The sequence below is a fragment of the Myotis daubentonii genome, chromosome 3 (genome assembly GCF_963259705.1).
Source record: "Myotis daubentonii chromosome 3, mMyoDau2.1, whole genome shotgun sequence".
NCBI classification, from domain to species: domain Eukaryota; kingdom Metazoa; phylum Chordata; class Mammalia; order Chiroptera; family Vespertilionidae; genus Myotis; species Myotis daubentonii.
This window is the reverse complement of record NC_081842.1, coordinates 156234614-156247036: the sequence shown is the minus strand read 5'-3', so window position 1 is coordinate 156247036 and position 12423 is coordinate 156234614. Positions and strand designations below refer to the sequence as shown.

The window sequence follows — 12423 nt, the reverse complement described above, 5'->3', positions numbered from 1 at the left end:
ACTACTGAATACAGCAAGAATCAATTAAAGAGGTTTTATAGTTATAACTCGGTGATTTAGACAATGTTTAGAATTTTCTATTTAAAATGGCAAAGATTAAAAAAAATAATAATAATAAAATAAAATGGCAAAGATTAACTTTAAAACTATTCTTATCCAAAGTAATATAACAAATAAATGTGGCCCTCAAAGTATATTGGATTCTGGACAATTCAACTTTGGACAAAAAAAGTTATTATGTAAATTTATGAATAGCATATGATGGTCCAATACTTTAACACATTTGTTTAAAAATAATGGCATTAAAATAAGTAATCCTTAAAATTATTATGGTAACAGTATGACACCAAGGTTATAATATTTTAATAAAAGTTTTACATTTCTGGAACAACTTATTGTATAGTCTGTACATGACATAGCAAACAAGAGGAAGAAGACTGAGACAGCCTTCCTACAAATTATTTAAAGTACATTTCTTTTGACTATTTACTCAGAACATATTCCTGTCATATATTCTTTTGGTATTATTCTTCTAGATTGTTATACAAAAGCTTAAAAACTTAAAATTTCACATAAAAATAGTTATTTATCTGGGTATTTAAAAAAACAATTAAGTATTCAAATTAAATAAAAAGGTCCTCTATTTACCAATGTGTATTGCAAAGAAATAGTTAAATATAATATTTAGAAAAACATCAAGAAGTCGGGTTTCCTAATGGCTGCTAAATGTTTAAGTTGATAATTCAAATTTTATTTATAATTTTAAAATTATACATTCCATAGGTATAAAAGTTTTAAAAATACATTCCAATTTAATAAAACAAAAGGCTTTTAAATGTACATTTTCAAACACTGCTGTGATCGCTATAATGACTACCCTGTAGATAAACTTAAATAAGTTAATTTTTAAAAATCAGTAACATGTAGTATACTGGCAAGATTTTTTTAGAAACAAATGAGGGTAATTATAAAGTCAATGTTATAAATGTACTATTACAAATAAATATGATTTATGCATGATTTTTTAAAGCAGAACTTAAAATATGCATAGAGTAGGTGAACATTTTTATAATCTAAGTCACCAGTGCAGAAATCTGGGCACTTAATCCTTTCAGTTAGAGGATTTCAATTTAAAAGGTGACTTCTCACTGGGGATATTGTGACTTTCTGTGAACCAAATATAGTCTATTATTTCTACTCAGAGGCATCTAGTACTTTGGTTCATGTGTTTCTATGCAATTCCTCCTTTGACTTAAATGTTCTTTCCCTGAAAACAACATTCTTAAGCTAATGATTTTGGCCTCATGACATATATTTTAAAGATACATGTGATTCTGCAACCAATACTTCCCCCCCATTAATACCTACACATATGTGCACTTATAAATATATACATATTTTCAGGATTATAAAAATATTTAATTTCCATAAGCTTAAATACTGTTAATACAGAATACATTAATATTTGTATACTTTTACTTTCATTTACAAAAAGGTTCTTATATAGCAGCATTTGCATTGCAAATGAAATGTGATCAAGTGGTGTTGCAGTGTCCATGGACTCATACTGCAAATCCAACTGAGCAGCTGCAATATTCCTCTAAAAGGAACATCTGTTTCAGCTACAGAAGAGCAATTCCTATGAAGTACAAAAATTGTGAGGGGCTAATAACTTATGTGAATGCTGTAAGTGCATTTAAAGTTATCTCCAAAGAATTGGCAAGATTTATTAAAATATACCCAAGAAGTCCAAGTTATCTTTACCCCAAGTAAAATTTCCTAATAAGATAGGTAAAAATTATATTAGTGAATATGTGTTTTTAATTGAATCACATTAACTTATTAGAAATTAACTGAAGGCTTTAAGAATAAAAAATAAAAATAAAAACTTCCCTTGTGAGAAAGATTTGAAACTTTAAACATTATGAAAAAACAAAAATTCTCAAACACTCATACTAAGCTTGTTTTTGTTGAGCTCACGCTCCAGATTTCCAATCAATGTATCAATACTTTCTTGTAGATCTTTGAGATTGACTTTTCGATCCACTGTAGACTCAATTGTCTGCATTGTCAAATACGTCTGAAATGTGCGCTCTTTGGACAAGGGAATTGGCTGTTTAATCATTATATCGGGTCCATACATTTTGCTGCAATTTTCTCCATCTTCTGAAGGGACATCATCATAATCCACATCATTTAAATTTTCTTTTGTATTTAAAAAGTAGTTTTCTCCACAGCTGCTCCAGTCTCCTGCGTAACGATTGCTAAGTGGACTGTCTAACCTGGTTTGCCGTGGCCTAAGTACTCTTGATGAGTCGGTACCACTCAAATTTAACATCTGAGGTCGTTCCTTCTTCTTCCTCAAATAATTCAGAGAAGAATTCTGTTCTGGTGATTCTTTGACAGTTAAACGCTGCACTAGAAACAAACAATAAATGTACTTTGGTGATAGTGATCCAGCTGGCCTTTAAAAAACAGCTAAAGATAAGCCCCTTAGTAACTACAAACATGCATTAAAACAAAAACATGCACACTATCAAAGAAAGCATTCCATAATTATTTTTTCTATCACCAGACATGATCAAGATTAGGGACAGCGCTAGTAGAATGTACAGTGGAGCTAGTTCATGCCATATCATAACATCCCCAAACAAATCAATTTCCAATGTTGGTTAACTTCTGTTAATTATTATCTAGCCATAATTCAAACAGTAGCTAAGCTGGTAGCTTCTTCTAATTAAAAGCTACAGCAAAAAGCAGGCAAGGCATGTTGATGTACAAACAAAACTCTACAAAAAGTTCCTTCGTCTGCAAACGTCTAAATAAGGCAAGGCATCTACAGTGCTCACTCTGAAAGTTCTGACCTTTGTGTTTCTTTGCAATTCTATTAGCAGCAGAGTCATAATCTACGTTACCAAGCAGCCCCAATTTCACTTTGATAAAATGCACGAATACTAGACTTGACTACATGTTACCTGAGTTTGATTATACGGCATTAGCTACTAAGAGTCTTCATTTATTGCCTGAAAATAGTACAGATATTTTATTTTCCCATTCTGGTTAGGTATCTAACAATCTCAAATAACATTCCTCACAGTAAGAGTAAATTCTCCTAAGGGTATGCATTCTGCTGGCTGTACAGATTACCACAGAGACACACATTATTCCATAACAAACCATTTAGTCTTTTGTGTACAATGAACAGAACATTTGTCTGAGGCTCTTCTGTATGTAAAACAAACTTAATTTAAATATTGAAGCATAGCTGTGAAAACCTGTCCATACCTCTCTTTCTGCTTGTTTATTCTCAGTTAATAACTACCTCTCCATCTATATGTCCCTTCTCTAAGGTAAAGGGAACATATCATCATCAACAATGCAGCAACTTTCACTCTCTAAAGTGTGAAGTTGCTGCATTCCTATTGTACAAAATGCTTGCTTCCTACTGTATGAAATAAAATAATTGAAAAACAATACAAACAGGCATATGGTTCTAGTTTTCCAGAATTACAGTGATATTACAGTATTTTTCAGGAGTCACATAATATTCTTACTTGGATTTTATTAAAATACTTGATAACTGTGTGTAGATACGTTCTTTAACATTTCTGTTTATCTGCATTTTTATTATGGTTATTATATATCATTATGAATAGCTAAAAGCTCTTTACCTAAAATTTTCCATGAAACTAAAGGTCTGGTATTAAAATTGATCTTTGATAACAGTATTAATAAAGAATGTCCCATGCCATTAACTGATGTAATGGCAGAATGGACATCTGAATTTTTCCACTGTTTAATTATTCATATTGCTTTTTCTTCTCTAGCTTCTTATCTCCACTAAGTCTCCTTGCTTATCTCTCATTTTCTGTGCTATTCCTGTTCTTACTGCTTAAGTGCCATGCCTGTTGTTTTCGTCAACCTATTACAATATTCTGCTTATCTTGAGGTCACCTGGTTTGTGATCCAAACCAAAGTAAAACATTTTTGACTCTGTGTCTGAGCTTGTGTTACTTTTCTGACATTCACCTGCAAACCCTATATTTATTTTACTAATCAAGTCCTTATTCAAACATTATTTTTGTATATTTTCTTGGGAAATATTTAAGAAACTGATTATGATAATACTCATATCTTTTAGACTAAAACTTCAATTTCTGAAAAATCAACCTCACTAGCTTCTTAAATTACTGATGGTGGAATGGTTTCCTATTAATTATGCAGAGAAAATGGCTAATTGTATTTATTTATTTATTTTTATTTCAGAGAGAGGAAGGGAGGGGGAGAGAGAGAGAGAAACATCAATGATGAGAGAGAATCACTGATCGGCTGCCTCCCTCATACCCTCTACTGGGGATCAAGCGAGAAACTAGGCCATGTGCCCTGACCGGGAATTGAGCTGCGACCTCCTGATTCATAGGTTGATGCTCAACCACTGAGTCACAGTGACTGGGCAAAAATGGCTAATTTTAACCACCCCAAAAAAGTTCTAGTTTTTCCAGCACTGCTGACTACCCACTTCAACAGAATAAAATTTATTTATTTTTGTCTTTTAGTATATTTTCATTGATTTTAGAGAGGAAGGGAGAAGGAGGGAGAGATAGAAACATCAATGATTAGAGAGAATCCCTGATCGGCTGCGTCCAGCAGGCCCCACACTTAGGATGGAGCCCGCGATCCAGGCATGTGCCCTGACTGGGAGTCAAACCATGACCTTCTGGTTCAGAGGTTGATGCTCAACCACTGAGCCACGCTGGCTGGGCAACAGAATAAAATTTAAAATGCAGTCTATATGGTGCTGGAAAAGTTTCACAATGTAATGATAAGTACTAAGAAACTTTTCTTATCTTGTTTTCTACCAATAGGTTTATATCTTTAATCACCACTTTACTAGCCTTTTATCTACAGTGCAATTGCCTAATTTAACAAAATACATTGTCTAATTAGTGCCAAGCACTGTGTTAGGACTTGGGAATATAAGTCCCTGACCTCTTGAAGCTTTGTCTAGTGAGAAAAATTAAAGAATAAGGATTAGGGAAAAATCAATAGCTTTTCCGAAAAAACCTGTCCCAAATCTACTCATCATAGAATATGCGATATAGCAAATAGCTGGTCTAGAGTTACACTCTGTCTAAAGCTATTTCCCCACCTGTAAAGTGAAAGAGTGGCCCATCAATAATTTTCAATATTCTTCTTAAAACAGCAAATGTATTTTTAAAAACCAACATTTTTTAAAATCTACTATATTAAAGAAAAGAGGTAAAGAAGTCTGTTTTGTTCAAAAAGGGAAGTGTGTTTCCATTTTGTTCCCCGACATGTTACCAATCTGTCCGTGAAGCTGCTGCTCCCAAAGAATTGTAGAGCTTTGGCAGAAGGAAAGCTGAAAACCACTGGCAGGATGATTTCACCTCCCAATGCCAATTGGCCAGGGTTCTAATGGATCATTCTGAAGACAAGTTTATCAAATGGAAAGTCAAAGGAAATTATAATCTTGCCCAAAATGGATAAAACAAACAAACCCACAAAACAAAAAGTTAAGAAAGCAAGAAGGAACGGTGGAACCAACTCTTCTTACCTCTGGAGCAGGGGAGATTCCAAAAGACAAATAAAATATGCATAACAAGGAGAGCACAACCCTCCTATTGAATGTATGATGGGCATTCACCAAGTTCACATGCTGTGACCCGGTCTCTATGTCACCATCAATTTTCTCAGGCTCAGTAACTGTCTTACATCAACTTGACTTCTGCCTTTTCTTGAACCCAAAAGTAATGATTTAGAGGGCAAAACTAATTGCTGTTTCCTCTCATCTTTCTACCCTGTTCTGTCCTTTGTCTAAGATGGTATAACTAAAGAAAAAGAAAAGATTATAGAAAAGGGAGCAGTTATTGCTAAATCCAACAACACAAATCCCTGCAATAAGGTATTAATACACTAGGAGTCAGTTGTTTAAGGATATCATTGAAATACAGTGAATCTGAAAACTACACCTGTTTTTTTCTATAACAGAGGATATAATTTAATTTTTACTTCTACACCCTGAACTAAGTTAGCTATTACAAAATAATGAAATGACATTAACCTCTGGTACAGAATTAATGATAAAGGACTCAGGTACTGATAGTAATTTAATGATATCTCCAAGCAAGCAAGTTTACATGTGCGATTAGAATGATAAGACAGCCTGACCTGCTTGGCTTAGTAGTTAAGCATCAACCTATGAACCTGGAGGTAACTATTCGATTCCTGGTCAGGGCATATGCCCAGGTTGTGGGCTTGATCCCTAGTGTAGGGTGTGCAGAAAGCAGCCGATCAATGATTCTTTCTAATCATTGATGTTCCTACATATCTACCCCTCTTCCTTCCTCTCTGAAATCAATAAAAAAAATATATATTTTTAAAAAGAATAAGATAGCTCCTCTCCAAATTCCTGATGTTTATTATAATTAAAGCAGTTTTAGGAAAAGCTAAGAAACCCACATTTAAAACTTTAACCAGAATGATTCCTTATTTTAGGCACCAAATGTAGTATTCAGACCAATTGTACAGAAAATCTTGACTCAGAATTTTAAAATAATAATACATACTAATTCAGTTAAAATGTCAATTAGAAATTATTTTTAGGTCTGTGTTTAAAAGAAAGCAAAAGTTTTAACTTTCCAAATTTAAGAGCTGAAAATTTTAGCTTAAATTTTAATTCACTTTTAAAAATTAGATGTAATTTAAAAGACTGAATCAGCATTCCTTTGTACTTTAATCTCTTCTTCTCATCTATATACAGTAGGTCCTGGGATTACGTGGGAGATCCAGAAATCCGTTCCTACGGCACTACGTAATGCGATTTTTGCCGTAAGTCAGAACCCACATACATAAGCACTTACGTCACTCACATGGAGCACATACACAGCAGTAATTAAGTGAAACAGTAAAAAATAATTAAAAGAAAGATAAAATAAATAATAAAAAACATAAAACACATATGTAGATACGTCGAAAAGACGGAGCTTTTTTTTTAATAAATAAATGGGAGATAGCGACGTAACCACGAAACGATGTATGAGTCCGACATAACCTGAGGACTGTCTGTATATATAAGTCCAGCAACCATTAAGGCGGAACGATCAGAACAACCCTGCACTATGATGCACACTGACCACCGGGGGCAGACGCTCAACACAGAGCTGCCCCCTGGTGGTCAGTGCACTCCCACAGTGGGAGTGCCGCTCAGCTGACCAGGATGAGCAGCTGCTCCCCCAGCGGGCTGATCCCCACAGGCCACGCCCCCCCCACCAGTGCACAAATTCGTGCACCAGGGCTCTAGTTTGTCTATAAGAGTGCACATTTACTGAGAGCTAACTTTATGCTAAACACTCTGTTCATTGCCTTAGATGCTTTATCTCAATCTTCACAACCCTGAGGTAGACACTATTTACAGAGAAGCAAACAGGTCTCAGGAAAATAAAGTATTTGCCTCAGCCCACACTGTGGGTGAGTGCCACAATCCAAATCTGGATCCATGCCTGACTCCAGGGCCAAACACTTTCACCACTGTGCCTTCCACTAGGCATCTAATTACTGTGCAGTGTTGGGAAGTGAAGCAAGGGTTACTTCAGGATAAGAAAATTTTGGAACTTAAATACAGGATTCTCTATGGAACATCTAATTAAATACATATTCCTTTTAGCTCTGAAACTACACAAGAGATGCATGAGGACAATAACTGTTAGCATTTTGTTATTGACTGCTTCAAGAGTTGGATAAGAAAGCTAAAAAGATCAGAGATAATTGTCAATTCAAGCCTGGATAATTTGAAGAATGACCATAAATACAGTGAAGATGTCAAGAAGAATTGATTTAAGGAGAAAAATAAATTCTCCTTCATACCAGTTGAACTAAAAATGAGAAAAGAAATTAATATTTACTTGAGTACCTATTATGTGCCAAGAACTGGGCTGAGCACTTACATACATAATTTTTAACTTAATCCTCTTATAAATTCTACAAACAGCCAAACCGGTTTGGCTCAGTGGATAGAGCATCGGCCTGCGGACTCAAGGGTCCTGGGTTCGATTCCGGTCAAGGGCATGTACCTCGGTTGAGGGCACACCCCCAGTAGGAGGTGTGCAGGAGGCAGCTGGTCGGTGTTTCTCTCTCATCGATGTTTCTAACTCTCTATCCCTCTCCCTTCCTCTCTGTAAAAAATCAATAAAACATATTTAAAAAAAAATTCTACAAACATACTAAATCCATATGACAAACGGTAATGCTGAGAGTCTAAGATATTAAGGAACTTGCCCAAGGTCAGACAGCTAATAAGTGGCACAGCCAGATTCAAATCCAGATTGAACCAAATCCAAAATGTGTACATTGATCTATATGTCTATCATATTACCAGCAAGAGCAGGCATATTAAATTGAGAAATCTAAAGGGCAGGTACCAATTCATAATTATTTCCAAACACAAAATCTAAAAAAGGTGTTCTTTAATTACACAGGAATATATTTAATCATCAACGAATTAAAATATCCTATTATTAAAAGAGAAAAATATTTCCATAGAATCATTTACCTGGCCAGAGCTGAAGTAAGTAATGAAGAACTTCAATGTGTTTTTTAAAGTCCAAAGCACTTGCAAGCTCTTCTGAATCGGTAAAGACCCTGTTGTTGTGGTTGGAAGTCTCTTGCCTCTGACTTAGTAATACTGGTCCGAAGCACACAGCCAAGTTCTGGCAGGTCATCTTATTCACTTCGTGGTAAGAAGCCACCAATTTCAAATGATCCAACAACATCTTTAGGGTTGCCTGAATGAAATCAAATTCCATTTCACCTAATATAGTTACACAAGGCGAAACTCAAGAGCACACTGTATAGCAGAAAATATAGACAGGCATCCTGTTACTCTTAAAAGGTTATTTCATGAACAAGCAAGACAAACACTCATAGACACAGACAACAAAATGGTGGATAGCAGAGGGAAAAGCGGGTAGGGGAAGGTAGTAATGGGTAAAGGGGGTCAAATATATTGTGACCGAAGAATATTGGACTGTGGGTGGTGAACATACAACGCAATATGCATACATTAGTAATGTATTATAGGACTGTACACTTGAAATCTATGTATTTTTATTAACCAATGTCACCCCAATAAATTTAATTTAAAAAACAGAAAACCCCCCCCCCCAAATAAAAATAAATAAAAGGTTATTTCAAAGACTTGCTTAGAAGTTAGATGTTTGAAACTTGAAACATTTTATTATAGAAATGTTATACAAAACCCTTAGGTTCCAATAACATAATTGGATTCATTAAGTGGTTAAAATATATACTCTTTATAAAATGTTCATGAATGAATTCCAAATTTCAGCTGGAATCCCTGGGTAAATATATCAGCAGCATTTTCCTCTCTTTCCTCCTCTAAAATGACAATAGCAAAAAGGCTATGACGGAAATGGGATTAGAGTAGTAGTGTTCATTTTTAAGTACAGATAAATCCTGCAGTCCAAAATAGGGTATTATCTAGGAAGCTAAACATTTCAGAATGTGGCCAGGTTCTACTGTGATCTAGATTAGGAAAATGGCCAATGTGCTTCTTAACTAATCAATATTTTAAGTGACGAACCATGAAAAAGGGAAGAGTAGTATAGTCAGAAATTAAAGCAAATTTATTGAAAAAAAGAATTTTAGCCGAAACCAGTTTGGCTCAGTGAATAGGTCCCGGGTTCGATTCCGGTCAAGGGCATGTACCTAGGTTGCGGGCACATCCCCAGTAGGAGATGTGCAGGAGGCAGCTGATCGATGTTTCTCTCGCATCGATGTTTCTGACTCTATCTCTCTCCTTTCCTCTCTGTAAAAAAATCAATAAAAAAATATATAAAAAATAAAAAGTTTAAGAATTTTAATCTTTGAAGAAAATAATCTCATAAAGGCAATATGCTCAAGAAGTGGAATGGTTATTTAGGTTTAGTCAATAATGAAAAGGAATTATGATTTTTTGAAGTAGTGGCATATAATCAATCATTTAACAAATAAAATGAGTGTGTGATGTCTTCTTCATAATTGTACTGAAGAAATAAATTCCAACTAATACTGTAATTTAAGTAAAAACAGAAAAAAGAAAGTTATATATTATTTCTGGAGCTCTAAGTAACACTTGGGTTTGGTGATTAGAAGGTCATTAGTAACCTTAGCAAGAAGAAGTCTGCAGAGAGGGGGTAGGAAAGCCAGATTACAATGTGTTGAGTAATAAATGAGTGGTAAAGAAGCAATGACAGCTGAAAGAAAGATTCCTCCAGTGTTTGGCTGTGAAGGGAAAGAATTAAGAGAGTATGAAAGCAGAGAAGACATAAATTGATATTTTGAACTCAAAATCTGTCACACACACACTCACATACACAAACAAAAGCACAACTGGTTTGCCCTAGCCGGTTTTGCTCAGTGGATAGAGCATCGGCCTGGGGACTAAAGGGTCCCGGGTTCCATTCCGTCAAGGGCACATACCTCGGTTGGAGGCTCCTCCCCGGCCTGGGCCCTGATCAGGAGGCAACCAATAGATGTGTTTCTCCCAAATCAATATTTCTCTCTGTCTTTCCCCTCTCTTCCACTCTCTCTAAAAATCAGTGGGAAAATATCCTTGCATAAGGATTAAAAGGAAAAAAAAGCACAACTGGTTAAAAACATTAGGTTCAATCTCAATGGAAATCCAAAAAAATTCAACTAAAAATTAAAAACCTATTCTGTCGCCCTGATGGGTTTGGCTCAGTGGATAGAGCGTCAGCCTGTGGACTGGGGGGTCCCAGGTTCGATTCCGGTCAAGGGCATGTACCTTGGTTGTGGGCACATCCCTGGTGGGGGGTGTGCAGGAGGCAGCTGATCGATGTTTCTCTCTCATCGAAGTTTCTAACTCTCTGTCCCTCTCCCTTTCTCTCTGTAAAAAAATCAATAAAATATATTGAAAAAATAAATAAATAAAAACCTATTCTGTCTATTAAATAAGATGAGTCAAAAAAGTAACTGTTTTGTACCATTTGAAAGGTAATATAAACACATATTAAGAGCCTTAAAATGTTCACATCCTTTAAATTAGCAATTCCACTGAGAGTCTCATGCAAATAAGTAATTGTAACTGAAAAGAAATATGTGAACAAATATATACAAATAGGCTCAAAACCTAAATATTATACAAAAGAGATTATGATATATTATAAGGTTGTGATATTGCACAACCTTTTTAGAAAGGATGTTAATAGCGTGAGCTTAAGGGCCAGAAAGACCTAAATTCCTGTGACAGACTTACACTCATAAAAGCTATCTAGCCTTGGGCAAGTGATTTAAATCTTCTGATACTCATTTCTTCATTTACATGTAAAATGACACATAATTATACCTTGTATTTGTGTGGGAATATTTCTACCCTTTCACCCCACCCTTCTGCATCTGCTAACCTCTTTATAGCTGCTCCCATCCCCCACCGAAAGGAGTAGTAATTGCTAATCTAATTGGACAGAGCACAGGTCTTTCAGATGACAGCAGTAAACCAGTGAATGTAGCAATTGGGCTGAACATCTCTACTCACTAACTCTTGACCATTCTGCCCTCACATAAGAAATATAGGCAAGCCCTATATTTATCTGGACAATCCCAGCCACATGTTTTCCCCTTAATTTTCCTTTTGTTCTAAGAAACAACCGCTCGAGGTAGGTTAAGACTGGTTCTGCACACCCAGCCATCCTCCCACCTACCCTGCAGGCATACCTGAAGACACTGGTCCCAAGATTTAGATTGTGGGCAGGGGACTAATGGGAGGAAGCAAGGAGAAAGGAAATGGTGGTGAGGGATGCTTAAGTCTTAAGGCTAAGCCATGTGCACCAAAATAGTGATCATATTTTTAAAATACTAAAAGGAAATAAATAAAAATATTAATTACAGTTGCCTTTGGGTTTTGATCATTATAATTTTCCATTCTTCTTTTCTATATAGTCCCAAGTATCTATAATAATAAAAGGGTAATATGCTAATTAGACCAGGCGTCATTCCAGGCATCCTTCCGTATAAAGCCAGGGCCGGAGCGAAGCCCAGGTGTCTACAGGCAGCTGGAGGAAAGCCTGGGTCCCCCCGGAAGCTGCCGGGAGCCGGTCCATCCTTGCTGTTTCAAGGGACCTGGCATATATGGCATACGGTTCTTAATATGTTTGCTCACCTTCTTGGCGCTGTGTTTTAACCAAAGTCACCTCTCCGAGAAAGGTTGAATCCCCAGGTAGGGATTTTCCCCTGAAGTTAGGGAGGGAATAAAACCCCTCAACTAAGTGCCAGGCGAGTAATTAATCCCTTTAACTACGAACAATCATGCTTAAACTACATAATCTTTTCTCCCTGGAATGGAGATAAGAAACGCCCTAACCTTTGTAATAGAGATTGATAGGATTG

The 12423-nt window shown here is 35.8% G+C and overlaps 1 protein-coding gene across 4 annotated transcripts in view; it reads right to left on the bottom strand.

Moving 5' to 3' along the window:
• Positions 1 to 338: 338 nt before the first annotated feature.
• Positions 339 to 12423, bottom strand: part of SYDE2 (synapse defective Rho GTPase homolog 2) — a 47340-nt gene continuing 35255 nt past the window's right edge. For 3 of the 4 annotated variants that reach the window (XM_059689011.1, XM_059689009.1, XM_059689010.1), the window contains 2 exons: positions 8570 to 8801; positions 339 to 2418 (listed from right to left, as the gene is read on the bottom strand). In XM_059689011.1, coding sequence (XP_059544994.1) covers positions 1943 to 2418; positions 8570 to 8801 — 708 coding nt within the window. In that variant the 3' untranslated portion in view covers positions 339 to 1942. The remainder of the gene's footprint in view (positions 2419 to 8569; positions 8802 to 12423) is intronic. The other variant, XM_059689012.1, reaches the window with a different exon arrangement.